Source organism: Oncorhynchus mykiss, chromosome 15, assembly GCF_057628025.1.
Source record: "Oncorhynchus mykiss isolate SJ-2025 chromosome 15, ASM5762802v1, whole genome shotgun sequence".
Lineage (NCBI taxonomy): Eukaryota > Metazoa > Chordata > Actinopteri > Salmoniformes > Salmonidae > Oncorhynchus > Oncorhynchus mykiss.
Window position 1 is genome coordinate 38,854,413 of NC_143036.1, and position 26,928 is coordinate 38,881,340.

Consider the following 26,928-nt stretch of genomic DNA (forward strand, 5'->3'; position numbering starts at 1 on the left):
CCTGCAAAAGGAAGGCATTGATGCCCGCCCGTTCCCCAGACCTGAATCCAATTGAGCACATCTGGGACATCATGTCTCGCTCCATCCACCAACACCACGTTGCACCACAGACTGTACAGGAGTTGGCGGATGCTTTAGTCCAGGTCTGGGAGGAGATCCCTCAGGAGACCATCCACCACCTCACCAGGAGCATGCCCAGGCATTGTAGGGAGGTCATACAGGCACGTGGAGGCCACACACACTACTGAGCCTCATTTTGACTTGTTTTAAGGACATTACATCAAAGTTGGATCAGCCTGTAGTGTGGTTTTCCACTTTAATTTTGAGTGTGACTCCAAATCCAGACCTCCATGGGTTGATAAATTTGATTTCCATTGATCATTTGTGTGATTTTGTTGTCAGCACATTCAACTATGTAAAGAAAAACGTATTTAAGAATATTTCATTCATTAAGATCTAGGATGTGTTATTTTAGTGTTCCCTTTATTTTTTTGAGCAGTGTATATTATCTCTTGTGAAAGGAAAGAAGCTCAAAAAAATATATATCATAGTCGCACACCTCATGTAGCATAGTGTTACGCACGCCTCTATGAAGAGGGAACGCAACACCCTGCTACAACTAAGCTCTCCGTGAAGTGAAAAAGGTAATGACTGTAGGTGCGAGTAAGAATGACAACAGGCCGAATGTGGTACCGTTTACAAGGACTTTATTCCTTTACACGGTAATATGGGAAAAAGGGGCTGGACGGAACCAAAGCAAAGAAAGTAAATCTCAAAGCCCCCCCTCTCCTATCTTACCTGCCTACCCACTACTTACCTAATTTAACACCACCTGGTGCCCTAACCAAAATACAGGGGGTGGTCCGTCCAGGTCTTACCTAGTGTGCCTAGACAATGAATATACTACGGGTATATGCATGCCCGCGGGCCTCTTGCCTAAGCACTCCCAAGGTGCCTTCCCCTTCCCCCCTGGGAACAAATGAAACAGAATATTAAACAATTTCAAACACAAACTAAGAAACAAAGGACATCAAATAAGCTATATCTGAGCAACAAACTCACAAAACATACCAACTTCCCAGCAATGAACTCCCAGCAAATCAACCTCCAGCAAATCTCTCAAATTTTCACCATAAAAATGTACCTTTCTTATAAAAGCATTACATGCAAAATCGCATTTGCGGTCACTTTTGATTCGTGCTTATAGCCATGTGTGCATTATAATATGAAGAAATAGCCTAATAGTTGAACAACATTTAAAGCTAAACCTTCTGATCTGTTGCGTCAGCCACATTTTTTGATGCTAGTGGTTGTATTAATTTGGGATCTATGGCATCCCACAACTTTCCCAGACTATGTTTGGAATATTTATTTATCGCACAGAATAGGTCAGCTTTGGTACTACGGGGATAGTAGATTGACATAGGCTAGTGCTTTTGCTGTTCATTAGGCCTACTCATCTTGCTGGCTGACGAAAAGCAAATGTGGACATGCGCAGTTGTGTCCCCGATGTGTCTCTCTTCATTTGTAGCTTGTGAGAAAGACCTGATCATGTTATGGAGAGCCATGTGAGTGAGAGGTGCTTTGGAGCGCGCAGCACTCAGGGAGAAGGACACACACGAACCCGAACCCTCCAAGATCCCACCACAGTTCCCTAATAGCTGTCCCTCAAACATTCGGGACCCCTCCCACAGTCCCCCCCTAAGAAGAAACATCAAAAATACAATGAATTCCATTCCCCACACCCAAGAACCCCCCCAAATGCACCAACAACCAAGAGAATTAACTAATGTGAAAAAAGAAAAGAACAGAAGAAAACAGCAAACAACAAAGCAAAGAAACATATAAAAAGTATAACAAATGTAAAACAAAGTACATCAAGGACAACTAAAATCACAACAGCAATGCCAACTGTATATGTTTGTGTGCATGTCTGGCACTATTACATGTATGTGTGTGTTCTTGTATGTGTTTATTTGAATGAGAGTGTGTGAATATGCATGTGTCCAAACACCTGCACGGCATCAGTCTCAGGCAAACCGGCATTAGTTGTAAAAACACTGCCCTCTCACTGCCCTCCCATTCAAACATACTTTTTATTATGTTTTATTTAAACTTAAAAAATGTTTTTTTATCTTTGACCATCATTCTATCTTCCGCATAGCAAATACACACCCACTTGTCTCCACATCCCAACCCTCAGCCCATCACATCTATCTCTGCTGGCCACCCACTTTGGGTTTCTACGCAAGACATATCTTTTAACTATGCTGTGTGATATTTAACGTACAATTTCAATCTGTCTAATCGAAAAGAATACACAGATTGCGAGTTGAAGATAAATACTTTTACTAAGAGTATGAGTATATTAGTCATTGACTGACCCGGTCTCTCCAGATCTCCTCGCTGTACTATTTCTAGGGTAAATTTTAGATCAATGCTATGCATTTTCAGCCATTCCTGAACCTGAGACCAGAAACAGGCTACGCGAGGGCAATACCAAAATAAATGGTCTATTGATTCTGTATCCTCACAACAAAATCTGCAGAGCTTCAATGATTTTATGCCCCAAATATTCAACATTTTGTTGGTGGCAAGAATTCGACATAATAATTTTAGCTTACAAGCACGAAGTCTTGAATCTTGCGTTGTTTTATACAGTGGGTCAAAAAGTATTTAGTCAGCAACCAATTGTGCAAGTTCGCCCACTTAAAAAAAAATCCAGAAAATCACATTGTAGGATTTTTTATGAATTTATTTGCAAATTATGGTGGAAAATAAGTATTTGGTCACCTACAAACAAGCAAGATTTCTGGCTCTCACAGACCTGTAACTTCTTCTTTAAGAGGCTCCTCTGTCCTCCACTCGTTACCTGTATTAATGGCACCTGTTTGAACTTGTTGTCAGTATAAAAGACACCTGTCCACAACCTCAAACAGTCACACTCCAAACTCCACTATGGCCAAGACCAAAGAGATGTCAAAGGACACCAGAAACAAAATTGTAGACCTGCACCAGGCTTGGAAGACTGAATCTGCAATAGGTAAGCAGCTTGGTTTGAAGAAATCAACTGTGGGAGCAATTATTAGGAAATGGAAGACATACAAGACCACTGATAATCTCCCTCGATCTGGGGCTCCACGCAAGATCTCACCCCGTGGGGTCAAAATGATCACAAGAATGGTGAGCAAATATCCCAGAACAACACGGGGGGACCTAGTGAATGACCTGCAGAGAGCTGGGACCAAAGTAACAAAGCCTACCATCAGTAACACACTACGCCGCCAGGGACTCAAATCCTGCAGCGCCAGACGTGTCCCCCTGCTTAAGCCAGTACATGTCCAGGCCCGTCTGAAGAGCATTTAGATGATCCAGAAGAAGATTGGGAGAATGTCATATGGTCAGATGAAACCAAAATATAACTTTTTGGTAAAAACTCAACTCGTTTTGTTTGGAGGACAAAGAATGCTGAGTTGCATCCAAAGAACACCATACCTACTGTGAAGCATGGGGGTGGAAATATCATGCTTTGGGGCTGTTTTTCTGCAAAGGGACCAGGACGACTGATCCGTGTAAAGGAAAGAATGAATGGGGCCATGTATCGTGAGATTTTTAGTGAAAACCTCATTCCATCAGCAAGGGCATTGAAGATGAAACGTGGCTGGGTCTTTCCGCATGACAATGATCCCAAACACACCGCCCGGGCAACGAAGGAGTGGCTTCATATGAAGCATTTCAAGGTCCTGGAGTGGCCTAGCCAGTCTCCAGATGTCAACCCCATAGAAAATCTTTGGAGGGAGTTGAAAGTCTGTGTTGCCCAGCAACAGCCCCAAAACATCACTGCTCTAGAGGAGATCTGCATGGAGGAATGGGCCAAAATACCAGCAACAGTGTGTGAAAACCTTGTGAAGACTTACAGAAAATGTTTGACCTCTGTCATTGTCAACAAAGGGTATATAACAAAGTATTAAGATAAATTAAGTCATCTGCCCTTCCTAGAGTTTATACCCATGGACAGGGATTGTTCGCAATTACAGCAACTCGGAGAGCCTCATCAGTGGCCTCATCATTCATTTTTTCATCCTTCCACCTTACTATATCCATCAGGCGCTCTCTTTTTCACCTCTCTCTCATGCATGACCTATACCCAGAGATGACCTCTCTCCCTCCATCCCTCCCTCCCTCCCTCTCTCTCTCTCTCCCTCCAGTGGGATGCCATTATTATATATCCCATTGCCTTATGGCCTGGTGGTGCACATGGTCTGTGAAGCTGGCTGTGTTCAGCCTCTTTCTAATGCAATTGAGCATCTCCTATACCCAGAAATAACCTATTATATACTCTTTGTAATTTGGAAGAAGGGGACAGTCGGACGATATCATTATCCCTTTTAAAAAAGCCCTACATATAATAATAAATACCTCTTCTTCTCGTTCCCTCTCTGTATTGCTTTTTTTTTACCCCCCCTCCCGTTGGTCGGTTTGCTAAAGGCTGCGTCTCAAACTGGCACCCTATCCCCTATATAGTGCAAACAGGATCCTATGGTCCCTGGTCAAAAGTAGCAGACTATATAGGGAATAGGGTGCCATTAGAGACACAGTCAAAGTGATGTGGAAATTTGGGTTGTGATGTAACTGGAAACAGGGAGCGCTTCCAGTGGCAACAAATCCTTGTGTTTCAGCTCTGTATCCCTGTGGCAGAGAGTGAGCAGAGCGGAGCAACGGTCTGGGAGGACGACAAATGGCTGGAAATCAACAAAGTGCTCCCGTAGCGAACCTCCGCAGCCGCGCTCGGCACCCCTCTCTCCTTGCTCAACTCCAGCCCCACAGATTCCAGATAATCTACATTCTTGACATCGGAATGGAAAAGTGTACTGTTAGACTAGGAAGAAATTTAATATGGCCATTCTTGTCATATCCCTCATAGCTCCATTATTAGCTGTGCTGCCTGTGTGTGTCTGTGAAAGCTATAAGGCAGGCAGAGCCTGAGGTGCTCAGTGAGTGATAAACAATATGGAGATCTGCCTCTCATTACCCCTGGCTATTAAATAGACATTGCCTTGTTCGACAGCAGTGGGAAGGGGTTGGATGAGAGGAGAGAAGGGGATGACTGGAATCACAGACAGAGACACACATATGGACAGAGAGACACATACATACAGACACACACACACACACACACTCATTAGCGACATTAAAATAAAGTATCTGATAAAGCAGTTGTGTCTTCAATAGATTTCCATGTGTATGTTTGCTGTATCTAGCCCCCGCCTAATCTCGTCCGCCAGCTCTCTCTCTCTCTCAGCCCGGGGACGAGGTTATCCCCCACCTATCCCAGATGTGTATAGCAAACTCCCCTTATCTTTTAATGCAGCTGCGGACCAGTAAACCTTGATAGAACGTGCTGGTATGGCCCAGAATAACATAGTAAACCTTGATAGAACGTGCTGGTATGGCCCAGAATAACATAGTAAACCTTGATAGAACGTGCTGGTATGGCCCAGAATAACATAGTAAACCGTGATAGAACGTGTTGGTATGGCCCAGAATAACATAGTAAACCTTGATAGAACGTGCTGGTATGGCCCAGAATAACATAGTAAACCTTGATAGAACGTGTTGGTATGGCCCAGAATAACATAGTAAACCTTGATAGAACGTGCTGGTATGGCCCAGAATAACATAGTAAACCTTGATAGAACGTGCTGGTATGGCCCAGAATAACATAGTAAACCTTGATAGAACGTGCTGGTATGGCCCAGAATAACATAGTAAACCTTGATAGAACGTGCTGGTATGGCCCAGAGTAACATAGTAAACCTTAATGGTCTTTAATAAACGGGCATCAAGTCAAATCAAGCTTTATTCATACAGCACATTTCAGAAATGGAATGCAATGCCATATGCTTTACAGGAATAAACAAAAAACAATGAAAATCAAAGCTGAAATATTTACTACACAACAAACATAAGATTAAAAAAAGTAAAGAATTACACAAACTGAACAACTAAAAAAGCACTCTAAGGAAAAGGCTTTGGGATAGTTAGGCCAGCGCCAGAAGACTTTAGGGACCTATTGGGTACATAACTGGCATGTCTGACATGCTTTTTAAGTTATTGGATGTGCACAATCGTGGATTGATTTAAAAACCAATAGAATAATCTTAATATTAATTCTAAAACTCACAGGCAGCCAGTGCACAGACCTTAAAACCGTTGTAATGTGTGATCTCCGTCTGGGCTTGGTCAGTACCCGTGCTGCAGCATTCTGTATGTTTTACAGTAGACCAATTGCTTTCTTGGGTAGACCAGACAGGAGAGTATTACAGTAGGAAAAGCCTGCTTGTAATAAAAGCATGGATGAGTCTCTCTGTATCAGCTAGAAAGAAACGGCTGCAACTTGGCAATGTTCCTCAGGTGGTAAAATGCTATTTTGGTCACATTTCTAATGTGTGATTCAACATTTTGTTCAGAATCTAAAATAACACGTGTTTTTTTTTTTTTTACCTGGTGTTTTATCTTTATTGCCCATTAATTAAAATATGTGGCTAAATTCTCTCTCTGTGCTTTGGCTCCAACAATAAGTACCTCAGTCTTAGATTTAGCCATCCAAGTGTTTGAATCACTAATACAATCTAATAATTTATCCGTGGACCTAAAATTCTCTGGTGGCACAGAAAAGTTGGGTATCATCTACATAGCAGTGAAAATCAATGCTGTGCTTTCTGATAACGCTGCCAAGGGGTAACATATATGAACTGAACAGTGCCAGACCCAAAGTCAAACCTGTCTCTGTGCTGTGGTGGGCACGAAAACCAGATTCAAATTTTTCAAAAATATAATTGGCACTTAAAAAAAATAATTTAGCTGTTTGAACACCAATCTTTCCAGAATGTTGCATAAGAATGCATGGTTGGAGATTGTCCCGAAATTGCTAAGAGCTGAAGAATCTAGATTACTTTTCTTCAGAAGGGGTTTCACCTTAGCAGTTATTAGTGCAATGGGGAAAGTGCCTCTGAACAGGGAGTGATTAACAATAGCTTGCACTTCAGATATGCAATTAAAAACGGTTTTGAATAAGGTGGTGGGGATATGTTCGAGACGGCAGGTAGGAGGCTTAAGTTGTGATATCATTTTCCTGAGCATGTCTGTGTCACCCAGGGAAAATAAATCCATAGTGCCTAGTGCTTGACTAGTGATAGTGCTTGCCTAGTGATAGTGCTTGACTAGTGATAGTGCTTGACTAGTGATAGTGCTTGACTAATGATAGTGCTTGACTAGTGATAGGGCTTGACTAATCCCCAGCCTAATGTTGGTTATCTCTGAAATATGCTGCCAACTCATCACATTCAAATGTGGAGGAAAATTCACATAGGTTTGTGGGGGTAGGATTTATCAGGCCATCGATGGTTGAGAAGAGCACATTCAAATTATTCTGATTAATAGTAATCAAGTTAGAAAAATGAGCCCATCTGGCATTTCTAATTGCCTTGTTATACATGCCAAGTTTCTCTCTCTGAATATCATAATGGTCCTGCAACTTTGACTTTCTCCACTTCCGCTCTGCAGTTTCTCTTTAATTGATTAGTTTCCTCACTCATCCAAGGGGCTCTCTGTTTCGATGTGTCATTTTTCAACTTGAGCTACTGGAGCTATGGCATCAATGGTTGCCTTTAATTTGCTATTAAAGTTATCACCTAAATCATCACAGGAGAAGGCAGAATAGGTGGTTGAGTTTCTTAATAATGTGTTCAGTATTACCCTGTGCTATGGGCAACAAAGTTGGAAAGATACACAGTCGTGATCAGATAGAGTAACATTAACAATAGAGGATATGTCAATAGAAAGCCTCATGGTAAAAACCAAGTCCAGAGTATGTCCATGGTTATGGGTGGACCCAGTAACGTGTTGGATAAAGTCCATAGAGCTCAAAAGATCCATAAATGCAATGGCCTTGGAGGTAGTCTCTTTGTAAACATACATATTAAAATCACCCAACACAATGATTTTATCATAGTTCTCAAGGTCAATAGACAATAGTTCAGATAAATCAGTAAAGAAAGTGGGGCAGTACTTTGGTGGCCTATACAGAGTTATGGCCAGCACTGGTGGTTGACATTACAGCATAATGCTAAAAAAAAAACAAAGTTGCCAAATGAAATGTCCTTACAGCTGAGTGCATTAGTAAAAATAGAGGCTGTCTCCCCACCCTTTTCCCCTTTTCTGATAGCGTATGAAAAGCTTCAATAAGAGCGTCACTACAGTCTGACGACAGCCACATTTCAGTGAGAAACATGCAATCATCAGAGTATGTGTCCCAAATGGCCTGCTATTCACAATATAGTGCACTACATTTGACCAGGGCCCAAAAGGGCTCTTGTCAAAAGAAGTGTACTATATAGGGGATGGGGTGCCATTTGGGACGCATCCAGGGTCCTGCGATGAGCCTGTCAGAGGGTAGATGGATGCTGGTGCTGGGCCGAACTCTGATGGACAGTTAACAGGGCATTGTGATGAGACATCAAAGATGAGTTTGTCAACAGCCTCAGTTGGATCGTAATCAAACACTAATGTCCCACTAAAGGGATATAACTGTTATTGTAACATTAGTGAAAGTGTGTAAAACAGCACAGAGCAACCACATCATTAGGTTAACCACCTCTAGTCTGACTGCTAGGGGTCTAAGAAGACATCAAGCTACCGTCATCTAGTCTCACTGTAGATAGAGTGTAAGAAGGTATAGCTAGCAAGAATGCTCTTGTCCATTCAGAAGTAAACCCAGCCATCCCCTAGAGTTTAGGCTGGACCCCCACCCCTTCCTCCTTCACAGGGGAGAGGCCACAACCATCTACCCACATACAGAGGAAGGAAATGGGGCTATCAGGACCAAACACCCCCTCAGAGCACACACCAGAAGAGGCAGAACACTTCCACGCACGCTCCAGGAGAGTAGACAGAGACAGGCTAGTAGCATCTGTAGCGTACATCAGACAGATGCTGAAATTCAGGAATGGGATGTTAAAGAGTCAAGGCGAACCGGCAACCAACCGACCACCGCGCTGCTTCCCTGCTTCACTTACTCCCCCGAGCACCTTCAGATCATTACTCTCTACTCTAGAGCTCAGCTGACTGCACGCAGACACATAGTGGAATATCACATCATTACCCTCTTCCCAGTTACACATCCACAGACACAAAGCGTAAACAAATATCTCTAATTTAATCTCAGTAAGAAGATTTTTTAAATATACGAGGAGAGGGACAGCCTGTAGTTAGACAGACAGACAGACAGACAGGCTACTAGTTCCATCTGTTACACTGAACCGGAGGTGTAATAGTGTACTATAACTCCCCTAGCTGGGACTGCAATAAAACTCTACAATTCCGCCAGCGGAGAAGGAGGAAGAGGAGGTGGAGGAGAAGGAAGAGGAGGTGGAGGTGGATGAGGAGGAGTGGGAGGAAGAGAAGGATCAGGTGGAGAAAGAGGAGGGGGAGAGATTATTAAACACTGCTCGTCTGGAGAGGAAGAGAGGAAGTAACAGAAACCCTGTCCAGTGAAGCTGTTAGACAAGTGTTGAAGTTGCGTGTTGCGCTGTGACATCTCTCGGACATCCCACTGTGATCAGCCCTGCGCAATTAAAACATAATTTCCTGCCGCTTGGACGCTCCGTGAGAATGTCAATTAATGAGTGTGTGTGTGTGTGTGTGTGTGTGTATGTGTGTGTGTGTCAGGTCCCACGCGGAGAAAACAGCAGCCAATAAAGCATCGGCGAGCAGGTCGTTGTAATCAGTCCTAGCTGTCGGTCCTGCTATCGGTCTCTTTCTCTCCCACTCTCTCTCCTGGGGGCACATTCCTTCTCCTCACAGATTTGAAAAGTGTTTTCAACACAAGCATCGGGCCAGCTCCACCAACCACATGCCTCCTTAATCCGCTTCTAAAGTATTTATTAAAACCTCTCAAAGCCACACTGTGTTTGTTTCCAACGTTCAGCTCCCCTCGCAGTCATATTTTAGAGGCCAGTTTTCCAGTTTTTTAATGTTTTTTCAGGTACATTTTTTCATTATTTAGTTTAATTTATTAGATCTTAATTTGCGAGAGAGGGCTGTTGTTTTTTTGGGCCAAGCAGAGCAGAGATAGAGTTAGAGCAAGAGATAGAGTTAGAGAGAGAGACAGCAAGAGGGAGAGAGATACAGAAAGAGAGAGAGAGAGAGAGAGAGAGAGAGAGAGAGAGAGAGAGATACAGAGAGAGAGAGAGAAAAATACAGTGAGAGCATGAGGGACGGAGAGTGAGAGTGAGAGCATGAGGGACGGAGAGTGAGAGTGAGAGCATGAGGGACGGAGAGTGAGAGTGAGAGCATGAGGGACGGAGAGTGAGAGTGAGAGAGAGAGAGAGAGAGAGAGAGAGAGAGAGAGAGAGAGAGAGAGAGAGAGAGAGAGAGAATACAGCATGATCCTAAGTAGGGAGCCCTTCTGTTCCGTCCGTTTAGTCACCCCATATTTATTCACCGAATATCACAAGAATTGTTAAACGACACCCATAGATATTCACACCATGAAGTGCTGCGCTTAGTCCCACATATGCACAGACAGCCCCATAGAGACACTAGACAGAGTGCTGTGCTCAGCTCAGTCCTTTCACAGTGGAGGGAAATATTAGCATTAATAAGTCTCTAGTTGTGGTTTCTCTTTTATTTCATCAGAGGCTTTGGGGAGATCTGAGTTTCAGACAGAGTGAGGGAATAGGCTGGCTGCCATCTCATTTGCTCCTGGTGAGCCCCCATAAGCCCTGGTGACCGGCTGTGCTGTGCCCTCATATAGGCAGGGAGGTATAAATGTGTCAGTCACCTGCCTGTCTATTTGTGGCTTTCTGACACAGCCAAACACCGAACTACCAACCAGCAACACCAGCAGCACTGAAAGGACTACAGATTTACCTGTTTGAAATAAGACAGGAAATACTGGTCCTACAAGGTCACCATCTATCTATATTATTATTCTTGTCTACAAATTGGCAGAATACTTAATATACACTATATACTGTATACACAACATTTATGTGGACACCCCTTCAAATTAGTGGATTTGGCTATTTCAGCCGCACCCTTTGCTGACAGGTGTATCAAATCTAGCACACAGCCATGTAATCTCCATAGACAAACATTGGCAGTAGAATGGCCTTACTGAAGAGCTCAGTGACTTTTAACGTGGTACTGTCATAGGATGCCACCTTTCGAGCAAGTCAGTTAGTCAAATTTCTGCCCTGCTAGGAGCTGCCCCGGTCAACTGTAAGTGCTGTTATTGTGAAGTGGAAACATCTAGGAGAAACAACGGCTCAGCCGCAAAGTGTTAGACCACACAAGCTCACAGAACAGGACTGCCGAGTGCTGAAGCGTGTAGGGTGTAAAAATAGGCTGTCCTCGGTTGCAACACTCACTACCGAGTTCCAAACTGCCTCTGGAAGCAACGTCAGCACAATAACTGTTCGTCAGGAGCTTCATGAAATGGGTTTCCATGGACGAGCAGCCGCGCACAAGCCTATGCGCAATGCCAAGAGTCGGCTCACCGCCATTGGACTCTGGAGCAGTGGAAATGTGTTCTCTGAAGTGATGAATCACGCTTCACCATCTGGCAGTCTGACGGACGAATCTGGGTTTGGCAGATGCCAGGAGAACGCTACCTTCCCTCTTGCATAGCGCCAACTGTAAAGTTTGGTGGAGGAGGAATAATGTTCTGGGGCTATATTTCACAGTTTGGGCTAGGCCCCTTAGTTCCAGTAAAGGGAAATCTTAACGCTACAGCATACAATGACATTCTAGATGATCCTGTGCTTGTTACACCCTGACCTTAGTATTCTTTGTTTTCCTTGTTATTTTGGTTGGGTCAGGGTGTGACATGGGTGATGTATGTGTTTATAGTCTTGTCTAGGGGTTTTGTATCTTTATGGGGCTGTCACCTTTCTAGGTATATTGTATGTCTGTGGTTGCCTAGATTGGTTCTCAATTAGAGGCAGCTGTCTATCGTTGTCTCTGATTGGGAACCATATTTAGGCAGCCATATATATTCTGTGGATACTTTGTGGGTGATTGTTCCCGTGTCTGTTTCACCACACGGTACTGTTTCGGTTTTTCACGGTTCGGTTATTGTTTTGTACTGTTTCGGTTTGTCATTCAAATCTACTATGGACACTTACCGCGCTGCATTTTGGTCCGATCCCTTCAGACGAAGAGGAGGAAATCAGCCGTGACAGTACTTCCAACTTTGTGGAAAGAGTTTGGGGAAGGCCTTTCCTGTTTCAGCATGACAATGCCACCGTGCACAAAGTGGGGTCCATATATAAATGGTTTGTTGAAATCGGTGTAGAAGAACTTGACTGGCCTGCAAAGAGCCCTGACCTCAACCCCATCGAACACCTTTGGGATAAATTGGAACAGCGACTGCGAGCCAGGCTTAATCGCCCAACATCAGTGCCTGACCTCACTAATGCTCTTGTGGCTGAATGGAAGCAAATCCCTGCAGCAATGTTCCAACATGTAGTGGAAGAATTCCCAGTAGAGTGGAGGCTGTTATAGCAGCAAAAGGGGGACCAACTCCATATTAATGCCCATGACTTTGGAATGAGATGTTAGACGAGCAGGTGTCTACATACCTTTGGTCATGTAGTATACATGTAAACGATATTACCAGAACGTCGTGAAAAATTGCATTCCAAATACCAATGCATAACTACACCTGTATTTGTCCCCCTCGCGCCCCCTCACCTACACAGCTGCACCTCCTAATTCTCCATGTCGCCTAACTCGCTGCTAAGATGACAATTACACCTGATTATTAACCTCTGTCTATCACCTTCCTCACTGGGCTGAAACCACTCACACAGTCCACTCTACAATGCTCCTTCCTGTAACATTGCAGGTGGTCAGGGCGTGGAATCTGTCACTACACCAGATAAACCTCAGTCTCTCACCTTCCTTACTGAGCTGAGACCACTCTAACAACCCTGTTGTTGTGTCATTAGTGTTACCAGACACAAGTTGTCACAGGATGAGGAATATGTCACGAGAGCAGCAATCCTAACCTCAGTCACAACATTCTCCTTGCTTCACACCACACAGCTCTATGGCATGTGGTTCTACGCATTTCACCCGTAACGCTCTAACTGGACGATTGATGAGGATGGATGGAGAGATGAGACGGAGGGGAGAGCCCGTACATGTTTTATTTGGAAACAGGGTCTTTGCCAGTAATTGCCTAAAATGACTATAATAGTAATTGATGGTCTGGCTTTTCACTTTGTCTATACGAATTTCCACAATGGGTACGTAAACTCTGTCAATGTCTGGACAACCGAGACAAACACACTCTTTATCCATCATTTTTTTTTTTTTTCCTGCGTCTGTCGTTTGTTCGTCCCCCTCCTCTTTGTTGGGTTGTGGTTGAGAGAGAGTTGAGAGAGGGAAGAGGTACACCTGCAATAACATCTGCTAAACATGTGTATGTGACCAATAACGTTTGATTTGAAGAGGTGGATGCATCTACACACAAACACTCACACACTCATGCATGCACATTCATAGACAAGGAGACAGGCTCCAATTGGAGCAAGGGTTGACCCCTAACCTCTGACCCCTGACATCATCTGTCTGCGTGTTGACAGACCTGACATGTTCCCATCTCTGACATCACCACAACGAGGCAGACAGAGTCACTGACACATGGCGGGAGGACGTATGTGTTAGACATTATCACTCAGAGACAGACAGATGTCGTGGAAGTGTGTGTGTGTGTGTGTGTGTGTGTGTGTGTGTGTGTGTGTGTGTGTGTGTGTGTGTGTGTGTGTGTGTGTGTGTCTGTGCGTGCTTGACATTTGTCTGCTGTGAACACCTGTGAGACCTTATGAGACCTGTGGGGCCTGAAGGAGAGCATCAGAAGAGTAGTGAATCACGTCACTGTGCCATTGTAATGCATTAGGGATAGGGTTCAGTGTTGTAAATGTACTGTAGGGGATAGGGTTCGTTGTAATGCCTAGGGGATAGAGATCAGTGCAGTAGATATGAGGAGACACTACATTTCAGTATATAGCCTGTGGGTGACAGACTTCATTTAAATGGGGGTTGAGGATGGTATTCAGAGGATACAAGGTTCAGTGTAGTAGTTGTAACTGAGTTCAGAGCCGTGGATGAAGACCAAAAGGTTCAGGGGATATAGTGGGTACTACAAGGCTTCTTTGTCATACCTACAGGAGAGACCGAATTCAACACATGGGAATAAGGAGCCGGGTTGAGTGTGTACAGCCTAAAGGGCACAGAGTTCAGCGCAGTGGATGAAAGGGATAGGGTTCGGTGGATATAGTGAGTAGGAGAGAGTGAATAGTGAATAGGGAACAGAGTTCATCCCATCACATCAGTACCTGAGTCATTTCCAGATCCGGTGGCCAGGGCCGGCATGGTTCCTGCCTAGCTCAGGAATATCACAGTGGGGTTTCAGAGTGGCACCTCAATGCACAGCCACACTGCAGCAGCCGGTAGGGGTAGGGTAGAGTGTAGGGTTCTGGTCACTCCTCTCCGCTCCTGTCCTCTCCTCTGTCTAACTCCTCACTCCCAGTCTAAGCTGTCTCTTTCCAGGCAGCATGCCATGGGCATCCGGTGTTCCCTGGAAGAGAGAGGAGAGAGCAGAAATGTAGGCACTGCTCGTCACCTCACCGCATCCACCATCACATGCACGAATGTGTGTGTGTATGTTTGTATGTGTGTGTGTGTGTATGTGTGTGTGTATGTGTGTGTGTGTGTGTGTATGTGTGTGTGTGTATGGGATAGTAGGTTGTTGGACCTGGAAGAAAGTGGATGTACATATCAATGAAGGAGGTTGTTCAGCAGAGGAGAGCAAAAATGTGTTGGGCCATAAACATGAAGGGTCAACTGTGAACACACATATACACACACGCCCTATTCCAGACCTTCGTTACTCCCCCTTTCAACGGTCAGGGTAAACATAGGAAACACAATCCGGCTCACGGGTGAGAGGCAGGGGAGGGAGAGAACACCACAGAGCAGACCTGTGAAAAATCTAACGAGCGTGGTAACGCGTCGCTTCGTAAATACAACCAGTCAACTGTGAATCAATCCATCCACATACAGGGGGAAAACAGCAAGAACAAGGGGAAAAATGTCAAACATATAAAAACGTTAAGAGAAAATCATTTGCCAGTTAATCTCCCCCTTAGACGCAGCAAGGGTACACCCACCCACCCACTACCCCACCCCCCCAGCTCCGGCCTATAAAACACAGCGGAGGAAAAACAGCTCATGTGCTGCTAGGCTAATTGGAAGAAGATTCCCTGATATTCCCTCTATCCCTGAAAGATGTGTGTGTCCCTGTTTCAGGATTCTCCATCGAGGAAGTGGAGGATTCCAGGGATGTCAGGAGTCAGGACACCAGAGGAGGAAACACACACCTCCACACACATGCTAAATACACACACACACACACACACACACACACACACACACACACACACACACACACACACACACACACACACACACACACACACACACACACACACACACACACACACACACACACACACACACACACACACACACACAGTCTCTCTCTCTCTCTCTCTTTTGGACAGTATAAAGGCCTATATAACATGACCTAGAACATGAGAGATAGCTGTGCAGGTGGGAATGTGTCAGTGTGCTAGCTGCAGTCAATGACTCAGAGCGCTGGGTCTGACGGGGTCAGTCAGGGAGCAGGCCTCAGAGCACATGACTTATTGACCTCTGTACTCGATCCAACCCTGTAGCGCAGCTGCAAGCTGGCATTAGACACACACACACACACACACACACACACACACACACACACACACACACACACACACACACAAGGGCTGGGGTTGTGGCGGGGTTCACTGTGAGGCCCCAGCCCCTCGCCCTCCCAGTTCCTCATACACCCCTCCTCGACATCCTCCAGCCCTGACTGGCCTTGACTCACGCCCACACCTTGTTATTAAACGCTTTACAGCTCCGCCACACACACACTCCCCTGTATGCTCCATTTCTCCCCCTGGCCACTTCACTAGACCCTAAGGGCCCCTACCTACCATGTCCATGTCCCTCTCTCTCTCCATCAACTCCTCCTCTCCTTCTCCTCCTATCTCCTTCCCTCGCTAACCATGCCACTCCGGTCTAGGCTACTGAATGCTTCCCCTTAGCCCAGGCAGCCATCAAAGCCGGGCTGAAAACGTAGATAACAGTGGCCAGCCAATAACATTTACCCTAAGGCTCCTACCTAACAACATGGGGCTCAATGACCCACGCTAGACATGCCCCCTTCGAAGTCATGTGCCAACTGCCAAGCTGCAGTCACTACCGATCTACTCCACTCTCTGTTTGACACCCCCCCCACCCACCCCACCCCTCCCTATGATACAACACAGGTAGCCCAACACAGGATGGCTTAAAGGCAGAAAGGATAAAAAAATAAAGAATAATTATCTAACATGAGCCACAGCCACCTCTCTGATCCTCTCTACCTCTCTCTACCTCCCTCCCAGCTCCATGCCTCCTATGGTGGCAGCTGAGTTCTGACAGCTTTTGGCCCTGTGCCTGAGTTCTAGCTGGCTAGCACCGCTAACATTCAAAAGAGCTTCCAGGCAGCTCCACCATGCTCTGCTCTCTCTCTCAGACCAAAATAACTCCATCAGGAACCCTATTCTGCAGGTCCAACACACACACACTACCTCCTTTGGACCCCTGAACGGAGCCCGATGGAGCAGCACACACACTGGGTCAAAGGGTGTTGGAGCGTGCATTAACTATTCCGCCTCAGGTCTCAAGCACCTGGCTCCGCTGTGTGCTGTTCCTATGTGGCTTGGGGCTTTAGCTGTATTCTCAATGTGTTTGGGGAAGCTGCAGAGTTGTTTTCGATGGGAAAAAATACATGCAGAACTAGAGTGTTTCCCAGCACATACAGGAGCCACACACTAACACACAACCCCCAGTGGAGCAATCTGTATCCTGTACAGGAGCGAGTGCTTCTTGGCTGTGGTGTAGATCACGGACGGAAGGCTTAGCCACCCTGAATGTGTATAAGCACACACACAAGTCTAGGTGTAAATCTGCAGCAATGCCAGTTCAATGGTGTCTGACATGCCGGGTTGTGAACGCACCTCGGGTACGACCGTTGCTCCAGGTGAGGCAAAAACCTGCTGTGGAAAATATCACTGCAACAAATGGGCCAGGAAAGGCCGCAGGCAAGCCCGCCGGGCCCGGTCATTTAAAACATAATGTTTAGTTCTAGCGGTTTGAACTGTAAAGCAGAAAATCCGGAGGTAAAACATGGTAAATTCACAGATCAACAGTAAAGAAGGTATCACTTTTCCGTTCTGAGGGAAAGTGTAGGACGAGGGACGATTAAAACCTTGCAACTCCTTTGTTACGCCTGCTAGATTTGTAGCACAGCTGTCTTTCTGTACAGGGCTTGGTTTGTGGAGACTGGAGAGTGAGAGAGCCACAGAGAGCGAGAGTGCATGTATAGACCAAACTGTCCAGTGCAATCAAAGTTCAGTGGTGTTCCACACAATAAGCCTACATACATCCCATAAAAAGCGGAAAAGAGACCAGCAGAGACCAAGTTATGTCCCAAAATGGTACCCTATTCCCTTTGTAGTGCACTACTTTTGACCAGACATCTGGTCAAAAGTAGTGCACTACAAAGGGAATAGGGTACCATGTGGGACACAACGGGGCAGCTCAGCGACAGCAGGCGCCTCAGGCCTGGACCACAGGATCCTACAGGATCTCTCCAACAACTCTGCTACTTTGAACACAAGGGACAAAAGCGAGCTCATGTCAAAAGAATTGTCCCGTGCTAAATCCGCTCTGTATTTCACAGTCACAGAGAAGGTTAAGGGACACAGGTAAGGTTTAATCATAACAGTATGATTGGAATGACAGACAGAGCGGGACCTGGTAGGGAGATTGATCTGCCTGCAGTGCAGGTCTGCAGGAAAATCGGTTGTAGCGTCTTTCGGGAACGGCATCCCTAGGAGGAATTACAGCAATATTCCCAAATTAAGTGGGATCCATCTTTCCGTCCAGGGCCTTGGAAAGGCCAGGAAGAGTGCCGCAGCACCGTGAGCTCCTGAGACTTTTACAGTGCCCGAAAGGCCTGTAACCACTGAACTTCAAGACATAGTCCAAATCAAGATGCTAAATTCAGCCATGCCTTGGTTCGCCTCTGTACAAATCACAGAGAATCAGGTTTGAGTGTAGAGGGGGGAGGCAAAGCAACTTTGCCATGTGGAAAAGAAAAGAGCAAGGAATGAGCCCAATTGTAAGGAAAGGCATGCCTTCTACTTCTCTACTTGTCCCATGTGTAACAGACACACACAGCGCCCTGAAATGGTGCTGTCGCCATCTAGTGGCCCAATATCCAACTACAGCCAGAATCCCCTCTACACTTACTACACAACTGGAAGTAACTCTGGACAAGAGAAACTTCAGCACCTTACCAAACAAAGGAAGGCTTGCATCGCATGTGAGGAGACACAATGTATCTGTTTAGCCTTACTCAGTGTGAAACCTGAAGTCTGATCAGTTATTTGAAGAGAAAACAGCTCAGAGGTAAAGAGGGGGGATATGGAGGATAGAGAGGGATAGGGGATGAAGAAAGGTTGTTATTTTTCCCCTTTTCAAAAACAGGGACCCAGCTGGAAGTCAAAGAGAAGGAGAGAGAGGGAAGGAGAGAGAGAGAAGAAGAGAGGAAGAAAAACAACAGGGTATGAAAACGCACGCTCTTCCTCTGACATCAAAATAAACTCTACTATCCTCGGAGGTAAACAGATGACAGACTAGGTTAGTCCAATGTCTAATACTGAGCGAAAAACACTAGCAGTGCATCTCATTCTCTGGAACCCAACACATCCTTGGCTGCACCAAACATGAAGACGAGGTGAGAGGAAAACGTGTAGTGGTCTCAAGTGAGACATGGAGAGGGTCTGTAAATGAACACCATCTTTCACAGGCAGCAGGCGTAAATGCTTCAGCATCCAGGCAGGCTCAGGCTACTCAATCCCTGGGTTGTCAGTGTAGAGTAAAGGGTAGGAGTGGAGTCAGGTGGCCCCAGGGTGCTGTTGGGAGATTGAGTTTTCTCCGTGGAGGCAATCCCACGCAGGGTCAGAGGAAGGCCAGACACTTGCCGGGAGGATTATAGGGCCACCGCGTCCCATCCATCTGTCACACAAACTCACACACATAGCCAGCGAGTGACACTGATACTGATCCTCCTTCTCCTCACATGACAGGGACCAGAGAAAACAACCCCCACTGCTCCATCTCGTCCTAGGCTGCCACAGCTTCTCCAGTTCTTAGCTCAGTGTGTGTTTGCGTGTGTGTGTGCGTGTGTGTGTGCGTGTTCGCGCTCTGGTCAAAAGTAGTGCACTATATACGGAATATGGTGCCATTGGGACGCATCCATGGGTTTGCTGTGATCCTGATAGTGTTTAATATAACACGAATCCAGTCTCATGGAATAAAGACGTTTTTTAGTGCTCTAAGATTTAGTAGCCTACGTGTCAAATGGCACCCTATTCCTTAGTGCACTACCTTTGACCAGGGCCATAGGACTGGATCATTGCTACTCTGGATAATTTCTACTCTAACTTCCGAGACGCATACAAAGCCCTCCCTCGCCCTCCTTTCGGCAAATCTGACCACAACTCCATTTTGTTGCTCCCAGCCTATAGACAGAAACTAAAACAGGAAACGCCCATGCTCAGGTCTGTTCAACGCTGGTCCGACCAATCTGATTCCACACTTCAAGATTGCTTCGATCACGTGGACTGGGATATGTTCTGGATAACATCGGACAACAACATTGATGTATACGCTGATTCGGTGAGCGAGTTTATTAGCAAGTGCATCGGTGATGTTGTACCCACAGTGACTATTAAAACCTTCTCCAACCAGAAACTGTGGATTGATGGCAGCATTCGCGCAAAACTGAAAGTGCAAACCACTGCTTTTAATCAGGGCGAGGCGACCGGAAACATGACCGAATACAAACAGTGTAGCTATTCCCTCTGCAAGGCAATCAAACAAGCTTAGCGTCAAGATAGAGACAAAGTAGAGTCGCAATTCAACGGCTCAGACACGAGACGTATGTGGCAGGGTCTACAGTCAATCACGGATTACAAAAAGAAAACCAGCTCCGTTGCGGACACATATGTCTTCCTCCCAGATAAACTAAACAACTTCTTTGCTCGCTTTGAGGACAATACAGTGCCACTGACAGGGCCCGCTACCAAAACCTGCGGGCTCTCCATCACTGCAGCCAACGTGAGTCAAACATTTAAACATGTTAAACCTCGCAAGGCTGCCGGCCCAGACGGCATCCCTAGCCACGTCCTAAGAGCATGCGCAGACCAGCTGGCTGGTGTGTTTACGGACATATTCAATCAATTCCTATCCCAGTCTGCTGTTCCCACATGCTTCAAGAGGGCCACCATTGTTCCTGTTCCCAAGAAAGCTAAGGTAACTTAGCTAAATGACTATCGCCCCGTAGCATTCACTTCCGTCATCATGAAGTGTTTTGAGAGACTAGTCAACGATAATTTCACCTCCACCCTACCTGACACCCTAAACCCACTCCAATTTGCTTACCGCCCCAATAGTTTCACAGACGACACAATCGCAATCACACTGCACACTGCACACTGCCCTAACCCATCTAGACAAGAGGAATACCTATGTAAGAATGCTGTTACCATAGTACCACACCATAGTACCCTCCAAACTCGTCATTAAGATCGAGACCCTGGGTCTCGGCCCGCCATGTGCAACTGGGTCCTGGACTTTCTGACGGGCCGCCCCCAGTTGGTGAGGGTAGGAAACAACATCTCCACCCCGCTGATCCTCAACACTAGGGCCCCACAAGGGTGCGTTCTCGGCCCTCTCCTTTACTCCCTTTTCACCCATGTCAGCGTGGCCATGCACGCCTCCAACTCAATCAACAAGTTTTCAGACGACACTAGAGACGACGCGACGGCCTACAGGGAGGAAGTGAGGGCCCTCGGAGTGTGGTGTCAGGAAAATAACCTCACACTCAACGTCAACAAAACAAAGGAGATGATCAGGAAACAGGAAACAGCAGAAGGAGCACCCCCCTATCCACATCAACGGGACAGTAGTGGAGAAGGTGGAAAGTTTTAAGTTCCTCGGCATACACATCACTGACAAACTGAAATGGTCCACCCGCACAGACAGCTTGGTGAAGACCTCAGGAGGCTGAAGAAATTTGGCTTGTCACCAAAAACACTCACACACTTTTACAGATGCACAACCAAGAGCATCCTGTCGGACTGTATCACCACCTGTTACGGCAACTGCTCTGCCCACAATCATAAGGCTCTCCAGAGGGTAGTGAGGTCTACACAACTCATCACCGGTGTCAAACTACCTGCCCTCCAGGACACCTATGCCACCCGATGTCACAGGAAGGTCAAAAAGATCATCAAGGACAACAACCACCCGAGCCACTGCCTGTTCACCTTGCTATCATCCAGAAGGCGAGGTCAGTACAGGTGCTTCAAAGCTGGGACGAGAGACTGAAAAACAGCTTCTATCTCCAAGGCCATCAGACTGTTAAACAGCCATCACTAACATTGAGTGGCTGCTGCCAACATACTGACTCAAATCTCTAGCCACTTTAATAATAAAAAAATGGATGTAATAAATGTATCACTAGTCACTTTAAACAATGCCACTTTATATAATGTTTACATCCCCTACATTACTCATCTCATATGTATATACTGTACTCTATACCATCTACTGCATCTTGCCTATGCCATTCAGCCATCGCTCATCCATATATTTTATATGTACATATTCTTATTCATTCCTTTAAACTTGTGTGTATAAGGTAGTTGTTGTGAAATTGTTAGATTACTTGTTAGATATTACTGCACTGTCAGAACTAGAAGCACAAGCATTTCGCTACACTCAAATTAACATCTGCTAACCATGTGTATGTGACCAACAACATTTGATTTGATTTGGGACAGACCTTAAATCTTTTTTGGAGTTCTCCAACACTTTCTTCTACCATTAATGACGGACATTTTTGGACGTTTTTATTGGTAAGTCCAATTTTTATGAAGCAAATCCGTCTGACCTGTGTGATGCTCTGGATAAACACCTTTGTGCCACTAATAATCAAGTTCAACCAATTTAATCCAGGTCTTAGCAGAACCATCATTAAACCAACATTAAATTGATTAAACGAACCACCATTAAATTGATTAAACAAATTAGACTTTGGACAAAAACGAAACTGTTTAACTAATCAGTGCACCATCATACCAGGTAATTTATTATTTTAAACATTTTAATGCTTAAAACCAACAAAAATGGATGAATAAGATACTTGGCTACAGAAGTGCCATTTCTTATCGATCTCAGCTTCCGCCCAAAAAATGTATCTTGTGAAATGACATCAACACATACTGGAAGAGTTACTGAATAGCTAAAGTGTCTAGCTTAGCTAACGAACTAGTGATGTCGGTCGCAGTGCATGACAAGAATGACACATCGACCAACCACCAAAGTCACACCCCATTTCTGTTTGAAAATGTTGTTTGACCGTTTTTTTGGGGGTTCCAAAAATGGACTTTAAGCCACACCAATTTAGCCACCAGTCTCACACTAGCCTATAACAGGATGTGGAATGATCAATATTGCCAGATAGGAAATGCTAATGTTTCACCTAAATGTCTGAACAAATTGTAAACATAAACCCTACTTTCTACAATGGGTTTGTCAAAACAAGCATTGCGATTGGTTGAGACGTGTTCTAAGCCAAGCTTTATTACAACTGGTAGGCCTATGAAAAAAAATGGACTACTTGTTTTCTGTTCTATCTGAGAAATCATTGCGTATCCACTGTCCCATCAGCTCAGCCAGGCAATCCATAAACTTGATCTCCACTGTAAAAAAAGCATGTAGAAATTAATTCCCCTTGATTCTAGCCTAACATTTGGTTTGCAATAGCCTCTGCCGACTCCCCAACAATCAGATGTTCAGGTTTCCAGGGGAAATGGAAAGAGAGTTTGTGACGTGACTTGTACTTCTCGACATTAACAAGGCGACACTCCATCTTAACTCCTCCTCCACATGTACTGGATTGCTTGAACAGTGCAGAAGAGAACATCCACCGACAGTTTTTTCTTCTTCTCATTAAGACCAGTTTGATCTAGTTTCAGGCATTTATTTTATGCCTGCTACATTAGGTTAGGTTTGTACAAACCTTGTCTGCCTCGCCGACCTCTAAATTTTAAAAAAACTTTGAAAAGCGATCTCCACTATCGTACAGAGAATGAACATGTCGGACGAGACAGACAGATTTTCCGATACTGGCAAAAAAAATCAGCATAATTTTTATGAATACAGTTGAAGTCGGAAGTTTACATACATCTTAGCCAAATTCATTTAAACTCAGTTTTTCACAATTCCTGACATGTAATCCTAGTAAAAATTCCCTGTCTTTGGTCAGTCACGATCACCATTTTATTTTAAGAATGTGAAAAGTCAGAATAATAGTAGAGAGAATTATTTATTTCAGCTTTTATTTCTTTCATCACATTCCCAGTGGGTCAGAAGTGTATATACACTCAATTAGTATTTGGTAGCATTGCCTTTCAATTGTTTAACGTTTCAGGTAGCCTTCCACAAGCTTCCCACAATAAGTTGTGTGAATTTGCTCCTGACAGAGCTGGTGTAACTGAGCTGGTGTAACTGAGTCAGGTTTATAGGCCTCCATGCTCGCACACGCTTTTTCAGTTCTGCCACAACAAAAATTATAGAATTGAGGTCAGGTCTTTGTGATGGCCACTCCAATACCTTGACTTTGTTGTCCTTAAGCCATTTTGCCACAACTTTAGAAGTATGGTTCATTTGCGACCCATTTGCGACCAAGCTTTAACTTCCTGGCTGATGTCTTGAGATCTTGCTTCAATATATCCACATAATTTTCCTGCCTCATGACGCCATCTATTTTGTGAAATGCACCAGTCCCTCCTGCAGCAAAGCACCCCACAACATGATGCTGCCACCCCAGTGCTTCACTGTTGGGATGGTGTTCTTCAGCTTGCAAGCCTCCCCCTTTTTCTTCCAAACATAACAATGGTCATTATGGCCAAACAGTTCTATTTTTGTTTCATCAGACCAGAGGACATTTCTCCAAAAAGTATGATCTTTGTCCTCACGTGCAGTTGCAAACTGTAGTCTGGCTTTTTAATGGCGGTTTTGGAGCAGTGGCTTCTTCCTTTCTGAGCGGCCTTTCAGGTTGTGTCGATATAGGACTTTTTTTACTGTGGATATAGATACTTTTGTACTTGTTTCCTCCAGCATCTTCACAAGGTCATTTGTTGCTGTTCTGGGATTGATTTGCACTTTTCACACCAAAGTACGTTCATCTCTAGGAGACAGAACGCATGTCCTTCCTGAGCGGTATGATGACTGCGTGGTCCCATGGTGTTTATACTTGCCTATTATTGTTTGTTCAGATGAACGTGGTACATTCAGGCGTATGCAAATTGCTCCCAAGGATGAACCAGACTTGTGGAGGCCTACCAATTTTTTGCTGATTTCTTTTGATTTTCCCATGATGTCAAGCAAAGAGGCACTGAGTTTGAAGGTAGGCCTTGAAATACATCCACAGGTACACCTCCAATTGACTCAAATTATGTCAATTAGCCTAACAGAAGCTTCTAAAGTCATTACATATTTTTATGGAATTTTCCAAACTGTTTAAAGGCACAGTCAACTTAGTGTATGTAAACTTCTGACCCACTGGAATTGTGATACAGTGAATTATAAGTGAAATAATCTGTCTGTAAACAATTGTTGGAAAAATTACTTGTGTCATGCACAAAGTAGATGTCCTAACCAACTTGCCAAAACTATAGTTTGTTAACAAGAAATTTGGGGAGTGGTTGAAAAACTTCAACTTTAAACTTTAACTGTATATACAAAAGACATGTCGATACAGGTAAAACAAAACAAAATGAAGCTGGTTTTCTGCCTCAGTTTCAGTTTGAAGTGATTCTGCTAGCTGTGTAGTTGGCTAGCTAGCAAGAGGGAAGAGTCTGCATAGAATCGTCTAGTGGGTGATTGAAAAACATTTATTGTCTGTGTTGGGATTACAATAATTCCACTTTCTGTAAAATGGTCCGGCAGTAGGCTATAAGTGTAGCCTACAGTGTATTTCTGCTTAATGAGCATGATGATTGATCTGTTCAATTCAGCACCACGGACAACGCTATCACTGTCAGCAGCTGCGGTGCCTGCCCATAACAACCTGTCGAACAGACGACCTGAGGGCTTAGCTGGTGTCGTGTCTTTGGCTATGCCGGATTAAGTGATATGACATGCTATTCTATAAAATAATTTATCCGTAATTAATATTACCTGATTGAGCTAATCATGTAAATGTAATTAACTAGAGAGTCGGGCACCACAAAATAATATTTATAGAGCTGTGATCTTCCGAATAAACTCTTAGAGACCCAGTAATATTTGACATCAATAGCAGTCAATATTAATCGTCATCTTAATTCAGTCTCATCTGAAAGTTGTAAATTCTTGGTTATCTGCACGAACCCTGGGTAACAATTTGAATCAGCAATACAAAAATTGGGTTTAATTATTTATTTACTAAATACCTAACTAATCACACAGAATTACACATATACATAATTAAATCATAACTTGATTACAAATTACGTCATAAAGGAAAACATCCCGAGCGGGCGGAACAGATATGACAGCTGGTTACACAAAAGAAAAGGGGCTGGGTTTGAGTGAAAGAGCGGGAAGACTGAGGAACAAAGGGAAAAAGCGGTGCTATTGTAAATACAGTATCTTATGCATTCTAAATGACCGCCCATTTGGAAAAGGAAAATGCAATAAATATTTACTCTGAGCTACGCTTCGGTAGGTTGGTGGTAGATGGAAGGCCGTGTTGCCAAACCGAGTCCTTTGAAGAATGTCTCTGGTTGTCGATTGGATATGTTGTAGTAACGTCGCTGGGTGATAGACGGGATACTCTGTTCCTTCCTAACCCTCTGCTGTTGATAACTCAATGGCTAGGAGGTATCACTTCTGTAGTGAATAAGAGTTCAAAGTTCATACCATCCGCAACCAAAGCTCACGCTGATGTTGGCTTCGTTCTGTAGTTATTATCTGAACCATTCTGACATAGGACCGTCGTCCTACATCCTCGGAACAGGAGGTTATATTGTCGTCAAGGGCTTACAGTATATATATTATTTTTTTCACCTTTATTTAACCAGGTAGGCAAGTTGAGAACAAGTTCTCATTTACAATTGCGACCTGGCCAAGATAAAGCAAAGCAGTTCGACACAAACAACGACACAGAGTTACACATGGAGTAAAACAAACATACAGTCAATAAATAATACAGTAGAAACACTTCTATATACGATGTGAGCAAATGAGGTGAGATAAGGGAGGTAAAGGCAAAACAAAGGCCATGGTGGCAAAGTAAATACAATATAGCAAGTAAAACACTGGAATGGTAGATTTGCAGTGGAAGAATGTGCTAAGTAGAAATACAACTAATGGGGTGCAAAGAAGCAAAATAAATAAATAAATAATTAAAATAAATACAGTAGGGAAAGAGGTAGTTGTATGGGCTAAATTATAGATGGGCGTTCACAGGTGCAGTAATATGTGAGCTGCTCTGACAGCTGATGCTTAAAGCTATTGAGGGAGATAAGTGTTTCCAGTTTCAGAGATTTTTGTTGTTCGTTCCAGTCATTGGCAGCAGAGAACTGGAAGGAGAGGCAGCCAAAGAAATAATTGGTTTTGGGGGTGACCAGAGAGATATACCTGCTGGAGCGC

At 44.5% G+C, this 26,928-nt stretch overlaps 1 protein-coding gene and 1 long non-coding RNA gene across 7 annotated transcripts in view; both read right to left on the bottom strand.

Annotated features, from left to right (window-relative positions):
* Positions 1–26,928, bottom strand: part of LOC149977452 (uncharacterized) — a 1,012,103-nt gene that overhangs the window by 598,835 nt on the left and 386,340 nt on the right. The window lies entirely within an intron of this gene.
* Positions 1–26,928, bottom strand: part of LOC110490036 (MAGUK p55 subfamily member 7) — a 268,418-nt gene that overhangs the window by 166,864 nt on the left and 74,626 nt on the right. For all 6 annotated transcript variants that reach the window (XR_016486670.1, XM_036944340.2, XM_036944342.2 and 3 more), the window contains one exon: positions 14,406–14,647. Coding sequence is in view for 5 of the 6 variants with exons in the window: in XM_036944340.2 (XP_036800235.2) it covers positions 14,406–14,442 (37 nt within the window). In the remaining variant the exon portion in view is untranslated. The remainder of the gene's footprint in view (positions 1–14,405; positions 14,648–26,928) is intronic.